Consider the following 23,236-nt stretch of genomic DNA (forward strand, 5'->3'; position numbering starts at 1 on the left):
CAAACTGGTTTTATAAAAACTTGTTTGGCCTCTGACAACATCTGCCGTCTGCTACACGTCATTGCTGCAGCTGCAGATGTGGAACTAACTGATGCTGTTCATTTCACTTCATGCCGAAAAGGCCTTTGATCACTTTGAATGGCAGCACCTCTAAACAATTCCTCATTGCCAGAAGGACAAGGCAAGGATGTGCTCTCAGCAGCTTACTCTTTGCTTTATCACTAGAACCCCTGGCTCAGGCAGTCTGTCAGTCCACACATGTTCCTACCACTGCTCACATCTCTGACCACCATATGCAGATGATATATTACTATAGGTTGGAGACATCCCTCGTTCTCTACCTGTCCTTCTCAATATCTTTAAAAACTTTATTTCAATCTCAGGTTACACAATTAATTGGACCAAATCCACACTATTACCGCTTAATGAAGCGATACCTACATGTCCCCTGACATCCCAATAGTAAGCCATTTCAAATACCTAGGCATTGACATCTATCCGTCCTTACAGATCACTACCAATTTTAATAGTGTTCATAAACAAGTAGAGTCAGACCTACAAAGATGGTCTCAATGCACAAATTCAAACTCTTTTCAAACTTGCATGTACATCATTAAGCTGAACATACTTCCTCGGATAAACTTTTACAGCTCTATGATTCCCCTTTCACAGCCACTGGGATATTGGAAGAAACTGCACCCTTTGATTTCCAAATGTATCTGGAGGGGAAAGTGCCCTTGGATCAAAATGTCCACTTTACAAAGACGGAAGTGTTCTGGAGGCCAAAATCTCCCCAATCTTAAATTATATTTCTGGGTCTTTATTCTGTGCCCACAATGTGTGGTTTAATGCCAAAGTACAGTGGTTCCTCCTTTAAAAACTGTGAGCTTACACCACGGGATAATTTGTGGTTTAGTACGGTACCCTGCGTCACCACTTCATTACTCCAGACCAGCGCAAGGGGGAGTTAGAACACTGATTATGCTTTTGGGTCCAAATGGGTCTCTGACAATGAATGGGCGACATAAACCTAAATAGAAACTGATAATTGTGCACGACTTCAGTATGACTTACTAAAAATGTTGTTACACTAAGGTTTTCATTATTTTATTTTGGTCTTACTGTAGTAGTGTAGGCCACTCCCGACCGGTCACATTATACAGCGCCTGAGTGGCGCAACAGTCTAAGACACTGCATAGCAGTGCAAGCTGTGTTGCTACAGATGCTGGTTCAATACCTGTGCCGCCCTCGACTGGGAGACCCATGAGATGATTGTAGGTTTTTGGTTTCTCTCCCTCTAAAAACAGAAATAAATCATTCTAAATAACAAATTGGAACAATGTCTCACCCCATGTTCAAGAATGGCCTTTTTCCTCGCTCATTTTACGTTATTTGAAAATAGAATCTCCAAAATATTGTTATTTTTTAAACAAAGCGATTATTGTTAATATTAATTTAGAATTATATAAAAGCCCATTGGACATTCTCACAGTTATATTATTAACCCTGTTATTGGGGCGGCAAGTTTGACTCCCCGAGCTGACAAGGTACAAATCTGTCGTTCTTCCCCTGAACAAGGCAGTTAACCCACTGTTCCTAGGCTGTCATTGAAAATAAGAATTTGTTCTTAACTGAATTGCCTAGTTAAATAAAGGTAAAATTAAAAAGTAAAAAATTAGCAGGACAATATATATTGGTCACATTTTTTTATATGGTCTGGGAGTGCCCAGAGGTTCACTTCTTTTGGCAATCTGTGGCTTCATCAATGTCAGGCATTTTGTCTAAACCCATCCCATGTCTGGCCAATGTGCTACTGTTTAACGATGAGTCTTCACTGAACTTAACATACAGGCAGAGAAGGATTTGGCTTGCCGGCCTAACAACAGCCAAGAGAATGGTTGCCTTACAATGCCAAGCCCCACACACTCTGCTACATTAGCAATGGATTTATTTATTCATGGACATAGCTCAATTTGAACTGTCAATCTCTCTACTGCATTGTGCAAAACTACAACACTTGGCAGTATAAAATCATTACTGTAAATACATGTACTTAAGTAAGCAAGTCCTGTGAGTGAGATGGGAAGTTGGGTGGAGGGATAAATGTGTAATGTCTGTTGGTTTGTGTGTGTTTGTGTTTTATAGTTTGTCTTGTCAACCAATAAATTATAAAACCTCATGAAAAAATTTTTTTTTTAAAAGTGTAATGACATTCAACAATTGTCATTAGGCCTACACTCTTGTAGCCTGAAATAATTAATGAGTCTTTACATTAAAAAAAAAAAGTAGTACAGTTATTTATACTTAAATAAGTATTTTCTTGTCCATTATTACATTTTCGTGGTGAGTTGTGGATGCTTCAGGCTACAGTAAACATTGTCCTTCACTAAACAATGGCTGTCATTCAGGATCTATTTGTTCAAAAGGCATCTAAAACATTTCTTATTCCATTGAATTGGATTATACTCAAATCAATGACGTTAGAACGAAGCATCCACAGCTCAGTCTATGAATTTGAGCATGTTACATTTTTTCAGACAATCCCTTAGCTGTTTACCAAAAAAGTGGTGGGTGTAAGAGCATCATGATCTTTGTAAGAGCATCATGATCTACAGAACCAATCAAACGTTTAGACACACCTACTCATTCAAGGGTTTTTCTTTATTTTTTACTATTTTCTACATTGTAGAATAATAGTGAAGACATCAAAACTAGGAAATAACACATATTTTAACCAAATATTTTATATTTAGATTCTTCCAAGTAGCCACCCTTTGCCTTGATAACAGCTCTGCACACTCTTGGCATTATCTCAACCAACTTCATGAGGTAGTCACCTGGAATGCATTTCAATTAACAGGTGTGCCTTGTTAAAAGTGAATTTGTGGAATTTCTTTCCTTCTTAATGCGTTTGAGACAATCAGTTGTGTTGTGACAAGGTAGGGGTGGTATACAGAAAATGGTCTTTTACCAAATAAGGCTAAGTCCATATTATGGCAAAAACAGCTCAAATAAGCTAAGAGAAATGACAGTCCATCATTACTTTAACAAATGAAGGTCAGTCAATCTGGAAAATTTCAAGAACTTTGAAAGTTTCTTCAAGTGCAATCGTAAAAACCATCAAGCACTACGATGAAACTGGCTCTCATGAGGGCTGCCACAGGAAAGGAAGACCTAGAGTTACCTCTGCTGCAGAGGATAAGTTCATTAGAGTTACCAGCCTCAGAAATTGCAGCCCAAATAAGTGCTTCACAGAGTTCAAGTAAAAGACACATTTCAACATCAACTGTTCAGAGGAGACTACGTGAATCACTACTAAAGGATACCAATAAGAAGAAGAGACTTGCTTGGGCCAAGAAACACGAGCAATGGACATTAGACTGGTGGAAATCTGTCCTTGGGTCTAATGAGTCCAAATTTGAGATTTTTGGTTCCAACCGCCATGTCTTTGTGAGACGCAGAGTAGCTGAAGAGATGATCTCCGCATGTGTGGTTCCCACCGTGAAGCATGGAGGAGGAGGTGTGATGGTGTTTTGCTGGTGACACTGTCTGTGATTTATTTAGAATTTAAAATCACACTTAACCAGCATGGCTACCACAGCATTCTGCAGCGATACGCCAACCCATCTGGTTTAAGGGCTATTTGACCAAGAAGGAGAGTGATGGAGTGCTGCATCAGATGACCTGGCTCCCACAATCACCTAACCTCAACCCAATTGAGATAGTTTGGGATGAGTTGGACCACAGAGTGAACGAAAAGCAGCCAAGAAGTGCTCAGCATATGTGGGAACTCCTTCAAGACTGTTGGAAAATCATTCCTCATGAAGCTGGTTGAGAGAATCTGAAGAGTGTGCAAAGCTGTCATCAAGGCAAAGGGTGGCTACTTTGAAGAATCTGAAATATGTAATATATTTGGATTTGTTTAGTACTTCTTTGGTTACAACATAGTTTTGATGTCTTCACTATTATTCTAAAATGTAGAAAATAGTAAAAATAAAGAAAATCTTTGAATGAGTAGGTGTGTCTAAACTTTTGATTGGTACTCTATGTAAGAGCATCATGATCTATGTGCAGTACATAACTTATTGGATAGACACTGCAGCTTACTAATAAAATATATTGATTGAACACTGACACTTATTTTATTGTATCCTCAAGAATGTGAGGCTCACATTTCTCCGCGTCATTATCAGAATTACCTTCCCAGATATAAATGTAAAGTTCACTTGTCATGTGAATTTTACAACCAAATTACAAATTAATTTGGATACGCAGACCATATTGGGAAAGAATAGAGCAGAGAGACTCAAATGCTTTTTGAGAAGGTTCGGTCACACAAATTTCCTAGGCGACAAAGGTCCGGATGGATATTGTAATTTATCGACATCGTAACAATGACTACTGCCCTGTAGCACTCACATATGTAATGTAGTGCTTTGAAAGGCTGGTCATGGCACACATAATCCTGGACCCACTCCAACTTGCATACCACCTCAACAGATCCACAGACGACGCAATCTCAACGGCACTCCACTCTGCCCTGTCCCACCAACAAAAGTGAGAGTGAGAAAGTTACAGACGCACACATATATCATAGCCCCCCCCGAAAATGCTAATCTCCCCTGTTATTGTAATGGTGAGAGGTTAGCATATCTTGGGGGTATGATATTTGTGCTTCTAACTTTGTCACTCATCCTTATTCACGATTCAGTCAGAACTAGACGTAACCATGGTAGTATCCACAATAATGGAACAATAATGTAGAACGTTATTTACCATTAATTTCTATTGAGCACAAAATAATCTGAAACAGAACCAAAACAAACAGCAAATGCATCCAACAACAAAAAACATGAAAAAAAATACAAAATACCTTATTTAGATAATATTCAGACCCTTTGCGATGAGACTCGAAATTGAGCTCAGGTGCATCCTGTTTCCATTGATCACCCTTGAGATGTTACAACAACTTGATTGGAGTCCACCTGTCGTGAATTCATTTGATTGGACATGATTTGGAAAGGCACACAGCTGTCTAAATAAGGTCCAACAGTTGACAGTGTATGTCAGATCAAAAACCAAGCCGTGAGGTCGAAGGAATTGTCCTTGGAGCTCCGAGACAGGATTGTTTCAAGGCACAGATCTGGGGAAGGGTACCAAAACATGAAGGTCCCCAAGAACACTGTGGCCTCCATCATTCTTAAATGGAAGAAGTTTGGAACCACCAAGACTCTTCCAAGAGCAGGCCACCCGGCCAAACTGAGTAATCGGGGGAGAAGGGCCTCGGTCAGGCAGGTGACCAAGAACCCGAAAGTCACTCTGACAGAGCTCCAGAGTTCCTCTGTTGAGATGGGACAACCATATCTGCAGCACTCCACCGATCAGGCCTTTATGCTAGAGTGGCCAGACAGAAGCCACTCCTCAGTAAAAGGCACATGACAACCCGTTTAGAGTTAGCAAAAAAACACCTAAAGGACTCTCAGACCATGAGAAACAAGATTCCCTGTTCTAATAAAACCGAGTTTGAACTCTTTGGCCTCAATGCCAAGCGTCACGACTAGCGGAAACCTGGCACCATCCCTATGGTGAAGCATGGAGGTGCAGCATCATGCTGTGGGGATGTTTTTCAGAGGCAGGGACTGGGAGACTAGTCAGGATCGAGGCAAAGATGAACGAAGCAAAGTACAGAGAGATCCTTGATGAAAACCTGCTGCAGAGCGCTCAGGACCTCAGACTGGGGCGAAGGTTCACCTTCCAACAGGACCACGACCCTAAGCACACAGCCAAGACAACGCAGGAGTGGCTTCGGGGACAAGTCTCTGAATGTCCTTCTGTGGCCCAGCCAGAGCCCGGACTTAAACCCGATCGAACATCTCTAGAGAGACCTGAAAATAGCTGTGCAGCGATGCTCCACGTCCAACCTGACAGCACTTGAGTGGATCTGCAGAGAAGAATGGAAAAAACTCCCCAAATACAGGTGTGCCAAGCTTGTAGCGTTATACCCAAGAAGACTCAAGGCTGTAATCGCTGCCAAAGATGCTTCAACAAAGTACTTAGTAAGGGGTCTGAATACTTATGTAAATGTATATTTTTTTTACTAAAATGTCCCACCCTTAAGTTGCTGCCATATTGTTTACTATTATTGATCCTGCTACCCGCCACTTCGCCTAATATTTATTTTTATTTGTATTAGTTATACTATTTTGACATTGATTACTGCACTTTGGGTAAAGTTTGCAAGGCATTTCACTGTACTTGTGCATGCGATAAAACTTCAACTTGACACATTGTTCACAACCCTCTTTTTGGCGGAGAGAACATTTTGCCGCTTTAAAGATTATTTCCTACAATTCTACACATTTTGCCAGCCAGGAGCTGGAGCTGCCAGAGCCAGCCAGCCAGGATCTGCCTGAGCCAGCCAGCCAGGAGCTGCCAGAGCCAGCCAGCCAGGAGCTGCCAGAGCCAGCCAGCCAGGATCCGCCAAAGCCTGCAGTCAGCCAGGCGTTGCCTAAATCGCTCTTCACTCTGGAGCTGCCGGAGGCGTCCTTCACTCCAGCGCTGCCGGAGTCTCCCGCCTGTCCGGCGCTGCCGGAATTCCCCGTGCATTCGGGACCCATGGCTAGGGTCCCCAGGCCAAGGTTGGCGGCGAGGATCGGCGCTCATAAAAGGCCACAGGGGCGATTAAGGAGGCGGACAAAAACATTTTTGAAGTGGGGTCCACGTCCCGCGCCAGAGCCGCCACCGCGGACAGATGCCCACCCAGACCCTCCCCTAGAGTTTTAGGTGGTGCGCCCGGAGTTCGCACCTTAAGGGGGGGGGGGGGGTTATGTCACGTTCCTGACCTTATTTTCCCTTATTTTGTATTTAGTTAGTATGGTCAGGGCGTGAGTTGGGGTGGGTTGTCTATGTGTGTTTTCTATGTTGGGTTTTTTGTGTTCGTCCTGGTATGATTCTCAATCAGAGGCAGCTGTCAATCGTTGTCCCTGATTGAGAATCATACTTAGGCAGCCGGGGTTTCACGTGTGGTTTGTGGGTGTTTGTATTTCGTGTCAGTGTTCGTGCCACACGGGACTGTTGTTCGGTTAGATTATCTTTTGTTATTGTGTTTCGTGTAGTGTTCAGTTTATTGTGAATAAAACATGGACACTTTCCACTCTGCGTTTTGGTCCGATCCCTACACCTCCTCTTCTGACGAAGAGGAGGAAATCTGTCGTAACAATATGATATCTGAGTGACTCCGACATTACAACCAAATCAAATAGGGTCCTCAGCAGAGAATCTGGCCATGATAACTACAAGGTTTAGATAGCTGGTTAGCTTAACTAACCTAGCTAAAGAAATGGGCTAGTTGATTTCAAGAATTGCTTCTTTTGCATTCTTTTATTACAGTAAGTTTCCCTCAACAGTAAGTTTAAAGGCCCAACTGCGTTTATTAACACATTGTAGGTCAGGATCGGGACTATTATATTCTGCCTATTGAGTATGGCTGGAATGGAGTGTCAAAGTCATTCCAACTGAGGTTTAAAGCGATTACAGTGTGGGAGAGGGTGTTAAATCCTGCCTGAACAAATTATGTCATGAAAACATCATTAGTATTCCAAAAAGTTCAATGAAGCTTTGCCAATTGGATGGAGGGGTAAGAATAGATTAAATGCTTGTAAAGTACAAAACCCTCTGGACGGACTTAGACGCTAATTTGCACTTGCAAAGTTTGCAAGTTGCCGAATTTATGCATGTGTGATGAACTACCTTAAATAATGTTTTTGTTAAAGGTAGACTCAGCTAAATGACGTTGCCACGAGCAGCACCGGAGATATTGAAATGAGCGAGAGGCAACACGTCGCTCGCACACCGTCACACACAGTATCTGCGCATGTGCACAGATTTGTGTCACTCTGTTAACAGTGTGGAAGCCAAAACTGCGGACAAGTTGAGCCTCGCGCTTCAATGCTCTCCGTTGTTGCAGATACTGACTGACTATGCTGTTTAATTTCTGCCTCCAACGTCATATCGCTGAGTCTTCCTTTAATACTACTAGTGTGAGCATGCTAATGTGTGTGTAACCCCTCACCTGGTTCCTCTCTCTGCAGGCGAGTGTGGAGGAGTTGCAGTGAGAAGTCACGAGATACAGAGCTCAGCCCCTCTTCTTGCAGGATTGCCAACGCTTCCAGTGGTAGTTCCATGAGCATCCAGTCAGCCAGGAGCACGACATACTCCCCGAGCTCTGCAGGAGACCCCACTGTTCATACAAACAGACACAGATAAATGTGAGCACACACACCCGCACACACAGTGTACACACGTCAATACAATATGCTAAGCTTGCTGTGAAAATGTTGATATTAGTGTATATATAGTCATTTGGTTGCCATTCCCAAACTCTGATTAGGTAAACAGTGAAAATAAAATGTGATTACAAAAGCCGTACAACATACTTTACACAGAGTACAAAACATTAGAAACACCTGCTCTTTCCATGACATAGACTAACCAGGTGAAACTATGTGAAGCTATGATCCCTTATTGATGTCACTTGTTAAGTTCACTTCAAATCAGTGTAGATGAAGGGGAGGAGACGGGTTAAAGAAGGATTTTTAAGCCCTGAGACATTTGATTGTGTATGTGTGCCATTCAGAGGGTGAATGGGTAAGACAAAAAATGCAAGTGCCTTTGGACAGGTTATGGTAGTAGGTGCCAGGCGCATGGGTTTGAGTGTGTCAAGAACTGCAACGCTGCTGGGCTTTTCACACTCAACAGTTTCCCTTGTGTATCAAGAATGGTCAACACCCAAAAGACATCCAGCCAACTTGGCACAACTGTGGGAAGCATTGGCGTCAACATGGGCCAGCATCCCTGTGGAATGCTTTCAACACCTTGTAGATGAATTGAGGCTGTTCTGAGGGAAAAAGGGGGTGCAACTAGGGCTGCTACGGTGACCGTATTACCTCCAGACCGGCAGTCACGAGCCATGAAGGATGTCAAATTCCATGTGACCATTTAGTCACTGTAATTAGGCTTCTCCAAGCACTGATGCTGCTGATGGTCGTTAGTAGCCTACCAAACTTGCTAACTCACTTGTGAATAATATAATTTATCACTTGTGAATCATGCCCAGGTTGTGTGCAGTAAGGCAAGAAACAGAGCATGCCTTTTTTTGTGAATTTTTCCAATTATAGTCACACACCTCATGTAGCCTAGCCCAAGGTTTATATCACAACAAAAGCGGCCAAATAACTTCTTGAATTTAAGCACATTAATCCACTTTACAAGGGGTGTAGAGCCTAACTGGCATATATAAGCAGCGCATGAGTTTCAAGTTTGGGGAAGATAATTTTCACCATAAAAATGCACCTTTTTAATAAAAGCCTGACATGCATAATTACATTTGCGGTCACTTTTGAGAATGGCGTTTTTCCCGCTAATTGTTTGCATTTTGGAACATTTGTGCTTATAGCCTACTGCCGTGTGCACATTCCTGTGCTTATAATGTGACGAAAAAGCCTAATAGTTTATCAACATTTTAAGCTAAACGTTCTGATCTGTTGCGTCAGCCTCATTGCTTAATAATTTTTTGGAGGATGCTAGTGGTTATACTGTATTCATTTGGGATCTATCGCATCCCACAACTGTTCCAGACTATGTTTGGAATATTTCTTTCTCGAACAGAATAGGTAAACTTTTGTACTATGAGGCATTGTAGATTGACATAGCAGCCTATGTCAATCTACTATCCCTCATAGTACAAAAGTTGATAGACTAGTGCTTTTGCTGTTCGTTACACCTACTAATCATGCTGGCCGCCGAAAAGCCTGCGAGAAAGACCTGATCACGTGACGGGCATTGGCTAATAAGAATTGAGCTGAGAGACCCATGTGAGTGAGAGGTGCTTCTTCGGAGCACGTAGCCGGGAGAAGGGAATTATAATTATTATATTCAGCCCAAGGGCATAACGACCCATTGGACGCAAAAGGCATGGATTTATTTAGGGGGCATTACGGCCACACAAAGGGGATGCCGTCGGGAAAACCGAGGCAATATCAAGTGTTGTGAATAAGAGACTGATGAAATGTGTGCAACCTGCGCAAATAACAACAGAGCTCATGCCTTTCATGCAACTTTTTTCAAATCATCATTAGAGTTGTATCACGCAGCCTTAGAATGTTGGGCTATATGTTTTGATCACAACTAAAGTTGCATAAATAACTCTAAATTAAGCATTTAGGAGGACCTGTTTCTTTGTTAACCGCTCAACACAGTATAGCCACATGTACGCACTCCCTCAGAAATAGCTGAGAAAATATCCAAACTATTTTATTCAGCTATGTTCAATTGTATTCTTCATACTATAAAATAATTCCACGGAATTCTAAGCAAATCTTGTCTGCTAAATAAACTAGTGTAGCCCACACCCATATGGCATAGCCAGATCAGGATCTAACATAAGGGCAAGGAGTATGCTATTCTGTTCTTCTGAAATACACATTTTCTTCAAATCATGTTTCTTTAGACCTGTCTAAAATACATAATGGATTAATTGTGATTGTGTAAGGAATGGATTTATTACTTTTTAAAAATGTAGCTGTTCCAAAAAGTCTGCATCAGTGGCTTGTAGTCTATACGTGGAAGCCAGGAGATGCTAAAATGTGTTTATGTTAATTAACAGTCAATTACCGTGAGACCGGCAGTTATTTGCTTGACAATCACCGACTGACAAAATGTCATGACCGCCACAGCCCTAGGTGCAACTCAATATTAGGAAGGCGATCCCAATGTTTTCTACACTCAGCGTATACTTATACAGGTAATGGCGCGAGGGAAAATCCAAAGTACAAATCACCCTCTGAAATGGGTCTCTTAAGCCCTGGTCCAGTTAGCTATTTGGTAAGTTATATGTTCCATTACATACACTATAGCTGTACTGTATCTCGCACTAGAGTAAATATTTGAACAGCATATATATTTCAGGTAGTATTGTGTTTAGGGAATTAAATACCATTTGCCTTTTGTGTAAAAACATGCTGATGTGGCTTCACTGTATATAATTTGGTCAATAAACAAACGGGTATAACAAAAATCTAAAGAAATGGGAGATGGAGGGGGAATTAGTCAACTTAATCTAATCTAAGTAAATCCAGCTGTGGGGCTAATCACAAGCAATGAGCAGGTATAGTACAATACATTACAACACATCAAGCACTCTCCAGATTCTGAACATCAGTCCCCTGATCCATACACTGTATATATCAGTTAATGGGAAAAGCAATACGTACCCGCTAGACCTTTATCTAGGCCTGCTTTCTCCTCCTTTTCTTTGGGCCGGATGGACTCCGGGATGGAAATTGATGGCGTCTGGTGTCTAAGTGAAGTAGATAAGGACAGGGAGGATCAGGAGGGATACAGTGGGGACCTGGTCCAGACATGAGAAAATGAATGTACAAGGCCCAGAGAAGCTCGAGGAGGAGAACACAGAGGAACGTCACAGCTGATACCTAACTCGACAAATAGACAGACTGATGCATACGGACACATACAGTTGAAGTCGGAAGTTTACATACACTTAGGTTGGAGTAATAAAAACTTGTTTTCAACCACTCCACAAATGTCTTGTTAACAAAATATAGTTTTGGCAAGTCGGTTAGGACATCTACTTTGTGCATGACACAAGTCATTTTTCCAACAAATGTTTACAGACAGACAATTTCACTAATAATTCACTGTATCACAATTCCAGTGGGTCAGACGTTTACATACACTAAGTTGACTGTGCCTTTAAACAGCTTGGAAAATTCCAGAAAATTATGTCATGGCTTTAGAAGCTTCTGATAGGCTAATTGACATCATTTGAGTCAATTGGAGGTGTGCCTGTGGATGTATTTCAAGGCCTACCTTCAAACTCAGTGCCTCTTTGCTTGACATCATGGTTAAATCAAAAAGAAATCAGCCAAGACCTCAGAGAAAAAAGTCTGGTTAATCTTTGGGATTTCCAAACACCTGAAGTTACCACGTTCATCTGTACAAACAATAGTACGCAAGTATAAACACCATGGGACCACGCAGCCGTCATACCGCTCAGGAGGGACTGGTGCACTTCACAAAATAGATGGCATCATGAGGCAAGAAAATTGTGGATATATTGAAGTAACATCTCAAGACATCAGTCAGGAATTTAAAGCTTGGTCGCAAATGGGTCTTCCAAATGGACAATGACTCCAAGCATACTTCCAAAGTTGTAGCAAAATGGCTTAAGAACCACAAAGTCAAGCTATTGGAGTGCCATCACAAAGCCCTGACCTCAATCCCACAGAGAATTTGTGGGCAGAACTGAAAAAGCGTGTGCGAGCAAGGAGGCCTACAAACCTGACTCAGTTACAACAGCTCTGTCAGGAGGAATGGGACAAAATTCACTCAACTTATTGTGGGAAGCTTGTGGGAGGCTACCCAAAATGTTTGACCCAAGTTAAACAATTTAAAGGCAATGCTACCAAATACAAATTGAGTATATGTAAACTTCTGACCCACTGGGAATGTGATGAAAGAAATAAAAGCTGAAATAAATAATTCTCTCTACTATTATTCTGACATTTCACATTCTTAAAATAAAGTGGTGATCCTAACTGACCTAAAATTTGATTTTTACTAGGATTAAATGTCAGTAATTGTGAAAAACTGAGTTTAAATGTATTTGGCTAAGGTGTATGTAATCTTCCGACTTCAACTGTACATGCACAAAGAAACCCACTCCCACGCACGCACAAACATACACACCAGTGGAGGCTGGTAGGAGGAGCTAAAGGAGAGCTATAGTCCTTCCCCGGGTTAGGGTTTGTCCGGGGTAGGCCGTCATTGTAAATAAGAATTTGTTCTTAACCGACTTGACTAGTTAAATAAAGGTTAAATAAAAATTTAATTAAATAAATACCTTAAGTGCGCCACACAAGACACATAACAGATAGAAATAGAACGCTATGGACTCATCAGCTCCTGGTTTCTCCTGTTGTGCAATTTACAAACAAACACGTGACTGGCTCAACTGTTCTGGGGAACTACGGTAAGCTTCATAATGTAAAATAATGTGACAGGTGAAATTAAGAACGCAATCTGCTGTATCTCCTAACACATTGCACAAGTTGACTCCAGGTATTAACTTAAAGGTAAGTCCAGGTATTAATATAAAAATGTATTGAAAAACTTAAAAGAAATAGTTTCGATGGTATTGAAAAACCATCCCGTGGCTTTTCCAAATACCCTGGTATACGGTATACAGTTAAGCAATAAGACCCGGGTGGGTGTGGTATATGGCCAATATATCACGGCTAAGGGCTTGTTCCTTTGCACGACGCAACGCGGAGAAAAATAGGCTGGTCATGTTTAGGTCCAGTAAGTTCCCAATTGGTTAAGGTTAGTGTAAGGGGCTGGGTTTAGTTTAAGTTCTGCAATAAACAGAACTCAGTAGCAGAATGTTTTGACCTCCCAGTACAGCTAAGAAAACGGTATAAAATTGTTTTACCCTAAAATGACCATTGTACAATACAGGACAATATCCGGACCTGTATTGACTTACCCGAAGCATGAGAAGTCAAACTGAGAGAGGATTGGACACAAATAGTCCTCCATTTCTTGTACAATGGCTTTGAAATGAGATTCCAATTTCTCTTCTGAGTTCGATTTCTATACAGGGACAAAAAGAAAAAGCCTAGCTGACATGTAAAATCAACACTTGTCTCGAGCACTGACAACGATTACACAGACCTACATAACTTGAACAATGTTTGGACATTAAAATCCGATATCGTCAGGAAGTGAGGGAAGAGAGAAATTCAGCTCCGGGATATTGTTGTAGACTGGTTTATTTATGAGGCCAGTCAATCATTTTAATAGAGAAAAAGAGAAGAAGGGGTTGTAGAGGGTTTGTGGAGGGGTAATAGAGCAGGGCCACTAACATTTTCAGTTGGTGGCACCAGGTCATGATTTGGTCGCACCATGTTGTTGAGGCGTCATGCAATATATACACTGCTCAAAAAAATAAAGGGAACACTTAAACAACACAATGTAACTCCAAGTCAATCACACTTCTGTGAAATCAAACTGTCCACTTAGGAAGCAAAACTGATTGACAATAAATTTCACATGCTGTTGTGCAAATGGAATAGACAAAAGGTGGAAATTATAGGCAATTAGCAAGACACCCACAATAAAGGAGTGATTCTGCAGGTGGTGACCACAGACCACTTCTTAGTTCCTATGCTTCCTGGCTGATGTTTTGGTCACTTTTGAATGCTGGCGGTCAGTAGCCTGACTGCCATTAGGTACCGAGATGAGATCCTCAGAGCCCTTGTGAGACCATATGCTGACACATGCACATTTGTGGCCTGCTGGAGGTCATTTTGCAGGGCTCTGGCAGTGCACAAAGGCGGAGGTAGCGGTCCTGCTGCTGGGTTGTTGCCCTCCTACGGCCTCCTCCACGTCTCCTGATGTACTGGCCTGTCTCCTGGTAGCGCCTCCGTGCTCTGGACACTACGCTGACAGACACAGCAAACCTTCTTGCCACAGCTCGCATTGATGTGCCATCCTGGATGAGCTGCACTACCTGAGCCACTTGTGTGGGTTGTAGACTCCGTCTCATGCTACCACTAGAGTGAAAGCCCCGCCAGCATTCAAAAGTGACCAAAACATCAGCCAGGAAGCATAGGAACTGAGAAGTGGTCTGTGGTCACCACCTGCAGAATCACTCCTTTATTGGGGGTGTCTTGCTAATTGCCTATAATTTCCACCTTTTGTCTATTCCATTTGCACAACAGCATGTGAAATTTATTGTCAATCAGTGTTGCTTCCTAAGTGGACAGTTTGATTTCACAGAAGTGTGATTGACTTGGAGTTACATTGTGTTGTTTAAGTGTTCCCCTTTATTTTTTTGAGCAGTGTATATTTTTTGCAATCATCTCATAAAGTAATTCACAGTGCTACCTAGATGGTATGTTTCAAGAAATAAGTTGAATTGAACATGTCCAAGCAGGAATGCATGATCAAGATATTTTGTGTGCAATCTGAAAAAGTGATTGTCATGAATTTTGGGTTGACAATTAGGCTATTGTTGCTATATTTTACTCTCAAAATAGGGCTCCATAATTGCAGATTCCTTTTGTTCAATAGAGATTCATTTGGTAAATTTTTTATGTACCAATATCATTATTCATTTGGTGCTAATTCACCATTGTGTAATTAATCAAACTAACAGTACATGTAATGTATTAAAAAAAGCAACAAAAAAAGAGAAAGAAAAGAGAAGCGAGCAAACTTCTCTTGCTCGTGTCACTGATTAAAGCTCAAAGCTCTGACGAAGGCCAAGAGGCCGACACAAAAGCTTTAATAAAATGTATGATGCGGGTTTCTCTTTTCATTGAACCTGTTTCTAGATACAGTAACTCAGCTTTTTTGAATTAAGCATACTAGCCAATGAAATCACTGAAAATGGCAGATGCACACTTCCCGCGCTCCATATTTCTCAAACCCATATAAACGGTTAAAAAAGGTGCTAATACAGTCAATATTGAGAGATGAGAAATGAACGTAATACCTACAGGAAGCTGAGACCCTCCTCTCTCTAACAGTCACAACAGTATGTGTGTTCAAACCATTCATTCCCTGCGATTGCATTTTGAATGTTGTTCCAAAATCCAAAAGCACTAGCACATCTGAGTTATCTTGTTTGAGCTACTGTTCGACCAAATCATGGTTTTAGCCGCCCCCCAAATATGTTTTGACTGAAGTGACCAGCTAGAATATGCAGGTCGCATTGATGCGACCAATTAAAAATGTTACTTGCACAGCCAAGTCAAAGGGTCGCAAAGGGTCGTAGTGGCTTCATAAAGGGGTTGTAGAGGGTTCGTTACCTACTAGGTGAACGTGACGCTCGCTCCCCGCCCTGCCCTCATTGCCAAGCCAATGCGCCTCTTTCAATAAGTTGTGTTTGGTCTCGCGTTTGAAGGCTTGTGTTCTGTCCTGGAGATCAAGCAGAGCCCTGGGCTGGACAGCAACCTTGGCGACCCTGGTACAGACCAGCATACCTGCAACAAAAGAACAGCACAGCCTCTGTAACTGGTTCCCCCAAACCCACATCCTTCTCTGCTCAGTACCTCCCACCTCTCTTACCTTCTCCCTTCCATGTCTCTCCCTCCCCCTCTCTCTCCATACACATTTTGAAAGATAGAATTCCATGACTTTTCAATGAGTTCACCGTGACTTTTAACCAAATTTCCATGACCAACAATTGCCAGCGTCTCTATGTACGTATAGAAAAGTAAGCATAATGTGGTATCGACACCATGGGTGGTACCATCTTCTGTCGTTGAGCAAGGCACTTAACCCCCCATAAAGTAGAATACCTGTTAGGCAACTGTATAAAACACGTGGTCAACCCTCAGTCTGGAGAGCTACTGGTTGTGCAAGCTTTTGATCAAGCCCTGCTCAAACACACCAGAGCTAGTTAATCAAGGTCCGATTGACCAGCTCATTTTTAAAATGTCGTTTGTTAGAGGGGGACTGGAACAAAAGCCTGCACACCCATTAGCTCTCCCGGAGGATGGTTGACCACCCTTGATGTAAAACATTGCAACAATATAATCAAATATGTTTAATGCCTTTTTAAATAATGTGCTCATTCAATATATCAAAGATCAAACGGCTCTGGTAAGCTACAAATCTTTTTATTCTGCTGAAGCAGGCACACACATTTTCTTCGGGAAATAAACCTTTTATTGTTTAGTCATGTTTATCTTAGACTATAGCCTGATGAAGACATATTGGCTGTCAAAACATTGTTATTGTTATGTGCCTCCTAAGAAGAGGTAGGCACAGGAGTCAGGAGCAGGAGTGCAAGGAAGTCCCAGTCGCACAATGTTGATTTGAAAGTCCCGACACAACAACAACAGGTGGGGAAACACACCCAACGAAGTCGCCACACACAGGGAAGTAACGTCACACACGGAGGAGAAACCTCTACTCCTAATTACAGTCCAAACGGTACAACGACCGTGAGGGGGAAAAAACCCTGTGGCGCAAACACGCACCCCTAACAGAGCAAACAACAGCAAATATTCCCGCACAAAGCATAGCAAGCAGCGGAGGTTAATAAACCCACCGAAATTAACTAATAGGACACAGGTGTAAACAAAACAGACAGACACAAACTAAAAAGAAAAATGGATCGGTGGTAGCTAGTAGGCCGGCGACGACGACCGCCGAGCACCGCCCGAACAGGGAGAAGAGCCACCTTCGGTGGAAGTCGTGATAATTATTAAATTTTTGCATCTGAGCTCCTTACCTTTTCTTTTTCAAATATGTATCTTAGCTACTTTAGAAGTATTTACTTTGCAGGCTGACTAGCATCTATTGAGTTGCAATGTCCCATACATTGGATGCCCAATAAACCAGATCATCTAAAAGAAAGGCAAAATCTAATATTTTTTCCGAAAATTAATGTTCACGATTCCCATTTTATTATTTTTATTCACATGATTCGATTCACCACGATTGAACTGGATCCCAACTAATACAATGGTGAAGTGAATCATTTGTTTCATCAAGAATAATCATTTAAAATAATCAAATGAATCTTTCAAAAAAAATTATACATTTTGTATGGGCTTATTCGCAAATGTCGGTGGAAAGTTTTTTGGGACATGACGAAAACATGAATACATGCTATCAATCGCTAAACAGTTAACCAGAGGGTACAAGTTTTGTTTTGAATTGCTGCCTAGCTAGTCTGTTCTCTATCATATTTTATAGGCTAGGCCTACCTGCTGCTGCATGTCCGACTGTCTCTCTCTCCTTGAGCAATGGCCCACTTGTCTCGCACACACGCAGGTGATGCTCGCAAACACAGTGTCTTGCCAATCCCGAATGATATGTTGATTTATATTTGATTGATAAAATATTTAAAAACTGTTCCTAAATAAATTGAATTAACAGAAATTATGAAATTAATTTCCATTACTTTTCCAGGCTTGGAAAACACCATTTTAAAATTCCATTACTTTTCCAGGATTTTCAAGACCGTACGAACCCTGTCTCTCCATTCCTTTCCCTCTCTTCTTTGTGATGAACGTATTTGATCTCATTCTCCCAAAACAAGCCCAGATGTTAGCCTGTGCCTTTTCGAACAGCAGAGTCTACAGAAAGGTAATTTGAGGAGGCAATACGCAAACGTTACTTTGTTTTTTTGGAATTAGAAAATCTGCTATTCCCATGCTTGGCTAGCAGCTGCAGACAAAAGGTGAAAGGGTCCGTGTCCAGGTATCTTACTATTCAGTGTTCATCTTTGCATGTGTCTCTGTCTAAATTAGCTCTCAACTTTTCATTGGCACTGTTGTTAGGGAGAGACCTGGCATACTAAATGTTACGCTGGAAGGATTTATTTCTTTATAGTTTAATTCTGAATGCTGATAACACTTAAGTGCATTGCTGCAGCATATCAATGGAATATTTGCCTAGTCTTAAAAAATGAATTGCATATCATAGCAATGAAAATCCCACCCATACACAAAAATAAATAAAATAAATAATACAACTTTAAAGGTTGGCATCCATCTTCTTATTCCATAAATGCAAGCGTGCTACTGGTTACCACCCACTGAACATGTACTACATGAAAATATCCCAAAGTTTGAGAAGCCTCACCAGAAACCTGCATGGCCTTCCCTCTCTGACTCTCTGTAAGTTTGCTCCTCTCATAGAAAGCTCCATAGAGAGTTGACCTAAAAAAGAACACACATTTCACCTATTTGCCATGCAAACCGTGTCATGACAGAACTTTATATGTATGTTTGGCACTTCCAGTAAAGTATGTTTGGCATTTCCAGTAAAGTATGTTAAATGGTGTAGCAGGAGCCTGACTGTGCTGATTCTACAGAGGACATAGGATGAGACTATCCCTCTTGTGGCATCATCAAATATTGCACCCAGCTCCAGAAAATGTATGTAAACTAACCCAATGTGAAATGTGATCACGCGGTCATAAAAGGACAGACCGTGAGCCAGTGTAACAGATGGGGCCAGAAGAGACTCGTGGGCTTGTGTGTGTCTGACACACGGTAGACAGACTAAAAGCCCGCGTTGACATGTACCTGTCTTGTGTGTGCTGAAGCAGCAGGATCTTCAGGTTAGAGGGCAGCTCTCCCAGGAGACTCAGGTGACTTGGGTTGATGGTCAGGTGGCTGTAAGTCTGGGCACAGATTTGCTACATGTTGATACATTTTTTACCCATTTATACTGAGCACATTATTTATGTTGATACATAATTGAAATGGCAACTGCAAATAAATACTCTTTATCCAAAGCTTGTAATGAACACTCTCTAAAGGGCAACACACCACACCACAGAGAGACCACATGGCGTTCAATGTGTGAAACAAAACAAGGAATAATTAATCTATTGCAATACATTCATGGGGAACCAGTAATGGGTGCTCAAGTGAATCTCTATGGTGCCTAGAAAACATATGTTGTATTTAGGGTGTTTTGTGGGACAGTACCTTGGAGAAGCCATTTAGTGAGTCCTCCACTCCCTTCAGCAGACTAGTGGGGGTCTCCTCCTGTGAGTGGAGCAGGTTGCTGTGTAAGTTGAGTAGTGCAGAGAGCTGGGACACACGAGTGTCAGTGCAAGCAGATCTTAGAATGTCAGCCATCATAGCCGTGCAGGAGCAGCTCTGGGAATAGAGATTAACAGAGATTAGCAAAAGCACACAATATCTACAATAAGAGGAGTAGGGACAGTAACACACAAACATTTAGACTGTGACACAACAGCTTACAGTGACCAAGACAGTCTCTAACTACGCACACTTGCACAGCAGACATCCAAACATACACATGCATGTACACATGTACACAAGCACCCCTCCCTACACACATACAGTTAAGGTCGGAAGTTTACATACACCTTAGCCAAATAAATTTAAACATAGTTTTTCACAATTCCTGACATTTAATCCTAGTAAAAATTCCATGTCTTAGGTCAGTTAGGATCATCACTTTATTTTAAGAATGTGAAATGTCAGAATAATAGTAGAGAATGATTTATTTCAGCTTTTATTTCTTTCAGTGGGTCAGAAGTTTACATACACTCAATTAGTATTTGGTAGCATTGCCTTTAAATTGTTTACCTTGGGTCAAACGTTTTGAGAAGCCTTCCACAAGCTTCCCATAATAAAGTTGGGTGAATTTTGGCCAATTCCTCCTGACAGAGCTGGTAAAACTGAGTCAGGTTTGTAGGCCTCCTTGCTCGCACACGCTTTTTTAGTTCTGCCCACAACTTTTCTATAGGATTTAGGTCAGGGCTTTGTGATGGCCACTCCAATACCTTGACTTTGTTGTCCTTAAGCCATTTTGCTACAACTTTGGAAGTATGCTTGGGGTCATTGTCCATATGGAAGACCCATTTGTGACCAAGCTTTAACTTCCTGACTGGTGTCTTGAGATGTTGCTTCAATATATCCACATAATTTTCCTGCCTCATGATGCCATCTATTTTGTGAAGCGCACCAGTGCTGCCACCCCCGTGCTTCACGGTTGGGATGGTGTTCCTCCCCCTTTTTCCTCCAAACATAACAATAGTCATTATGGCCAAACAGTTCTATTTTTGTTTCATCAAACCAGAGGACATTTCTCCAAAAAGTACAAGCTTTGTCCCCATGTACAGTTGCAAACCGTAGTCTGGCTTTTTTATGGCGGATTTGGAGCAGTGGCTTCTTCCTTGCTGAGCGGCCTTTCAGGTTATGTCGATATAGGACTCGTTTTACTGTGGATATAGATACTTTTGTACCTGTTTCCTCCAGCATCTTCACAAGATCCTTTGCTGTTGTTCTGGGATTGATTTGCACTTTTCGTACCAAAGTACGTTCATCTCTAGGAGACAGAAAGCGTCTCCTTCCTGAAACGTATGACGGCTGCGTGGTCCCATGGTGTTTATACTTGCGTACTATTGTTTGTACAGATGAACGTGGTACCTTCAGGCGTTTGGAAATTGCTCCCAAGGATGAACCAGACTTGTGGAGGTCTACAATTTATTTCTGTGGTCTTGGCTGATTTCTTTTGATTTTCCCATGATGTCAAGCAAAGAGGCACTGAGTTTCAAGGTAGGCCTTGAAATACATCCACAGGTAAACCTCCAATTGACTCAAACTATGTCAATTAGCCTATCAGAAGCTTCTAAAGCCATGACATCGTTTTCTTGAATTTTCCAAGCTGTTTAAAGGCACAGTCAACTTAGTGTCATGACGTTGGCCTGTGGGTAAGATTTATGACCCCCCCATAAATACCTTTCTCCCTTCCCTCTCTCTTGACTCTACAGAGGGACTCTTGAATAGCCTTTGTTAAACATAGAGAGTCTGGGAACATCAAACAAGTGGAAAGAACGGAACCATATTTCGGTAATAGAACCAGTTGAAAATATGCGTTGGTACTTAACTTCTTATGGCTGGGGGCAGTATTAAGTAGCTTGGATGAATAAGGTGCCCAGAGTAAACTGCCTGCTACTCAGTCCCAGAAGATAAGATATGCATAGTATTAGTAGATTTGGATAGAAAACACTCTGATGTTTCTAAAACTGTTTGAATGATGTCTGTGAGTATAACAGAACTCATATGACAGGCAAAAATCTGAGAAAAAATCCAACCAGGAAGTGGGAAATCTGAGGATTGTAGGTTTGCCTATCCAATATACAGTGTCTATGGGGTCATATTGCACTTCCTAAGGCTTCCACTAGATGTCAACAGTCTTTAGAACCTTGTTTGATGCATCTACTGTGAAGGATGAGGGAATAAGAGCTGATTGAGCCAGGGCTCTGGCAGAGTGCCACGAGCTCACTCAGGCGCGCCCCCATGAGAGTTAGCTGCGTTCCATCGCATTTCTACAGACAAAGGAATTCTCCGATTGAAACATTTATGTTAAAAACATTCTGAAGATTGATTCTATACATCGTTTGACATGTTTCTACGAACTGTAATGGAATTTTTTGACTTTTCGTCTGGTCTGCGTGACATCAATTTGGATTTTGGAACTAAACGCGAACAAAAAGGAGGTATTTGGACATAAATTATGGACGTTATCAAACAAAACAAACATTTATTGTGGAACTGGGATTCCTCCGAGTGCATTCTGATGAAGATCATCAAAGGTAAGAAATATTTATAATACTATTTCTGACTTCTGTTGACTCCACAACATGGCGGATATCTGTATGGCTTGTTTTGGTCTCTGAGCGCTGTACTCAGATTATAGCATGGTGTGCTTTTTCCGTAAAGTTTTTTTTAAATCTGACACGGCGGTTGCATTAAGGAGAAGTTTATCTAAAGTTCCATGTATAATACTTGTAACTTTTATCAATGTTTATTATTAAGATATTTGGATATAAATATGAACTTTATCGAACAAAACATACATGTCTTGTGTAACATGAAGTCCTATGAGTGTCATCTGATGAAGATAATCAAAGGTTAGTGATTCATTTTATCTCTATTTCTGCTTTTTGTGACTCCTCTCTTTGGCTGGAAAAATGGCTGTGTTTTTCTGTGACTAGGTACTGACTTAACATAATCAGATGGTGTGCTTTCGTCGTAAAGCCTTTTTGAAATCGGACACTGTGGTGGGATTAACAACAAGTTTATCTTTAAAATGGTGTAAAATACTTGTCTGTTTGAGGAATTTTAATTATGAGATTTCTGTTGTTTGAATTTGGCACCCTGCACTTTCACTGGCTGTTGTCAAGTCCGTTAACGGGATCTCAGCCGATCTCAGCCTTAAGAAGTTAATGAATATGATGTCAGTCCGGTTTTCATCTGAGACATTATGACTGATGACAGGACGACCTAAACTGTAGCTGGGAAAGTCTACACATTATAGTTATCATATTCACATGGAATTGTTGTGCAATTCAAATGTTTAAATATAAAATTATTTGTGAAAAGATTAAATGTAATTTTAGCTTCCAAATGAGAGATTTGGGTTTTCATAAGGTTAGGGCTCTGCTCAATCAGTGGCCCGCCCCTGTGAAGAGACATGGGTTATAAACTATGAAACACACCCTTCTCCCTCCACTATATAAGCCCTTGACGAAAATGTAACCTCCTGTTACGGGTACATTAGGATCACGGTCTGATGTCAGAAGGATTCAGATAATAACTACAGAACGAAGCAAACCTCAGCGTGAGCTTTGGTTGCGAATGGTATGAACTTTGAA

The 23,236-nt window shown here is 41.4% G+C and overlaps 1 protein-coding gene across 2 annotated transcripts in view; it reads right to left on the bottom strand.

Moving 5' to 3' along the window:
• The window catches only part of LOC129853108 (cilia- and flagella-associated protein 46), a 108,731-nt gene that overhangs the window by 17,328 nt on the left and 68,167 nt on the right, over positions 1–23,236 (bottom strand). For both annotated transcript variants that reach the window (XM_055918839.1, XM_055918831.1), the window contains exons 45-51: positions 19,533–19,706; positions 19,125–19,222; positions 18,679–18,755; positions 15,895–16,064; positions 13,562–13,668; positions 11,271–11,356; positions 8,072–8,239 (exon numbers count right to left, since the gene is read on the bottom strand). In XM_055918839.1, coding sequence (XP_055774814.1) covers positions 8,072–8,239; positions 11,271–11,356; positions 13,562–13,668; positions 15,895–16,064; positions 18,679–18,755; positions 19,125–19,222; positions 19,533–19,706 — 880 coding nt within the window. The remainder of the gene's footprint in view (positions 1–8,071; positions 8,240–11,270; positions 11,357–13,561; positions 13,669–15,894; positions 16,065–18,678; positions 18,756–19,124; positions 19,223–19,532; positions 19,707–23,236) is intronic.

The sequence above is a fragment of the Salvelinus fontinalis genome, chromosome 1 (genome assembly GCF_029448725.1).
Source record: "Salvelinus fontinalis isolate EN_2023a chromosome 1, ASM2944872v1, whole genome shotgun sequence".
NCBI classification, from domain to species: domain Eukaryota; kingdom Metazoa; phylum Chordata; class Actinopteri; order Salmoniformes; family Salmonidae; genus Salvelinus; species Salvelinus fontinalis.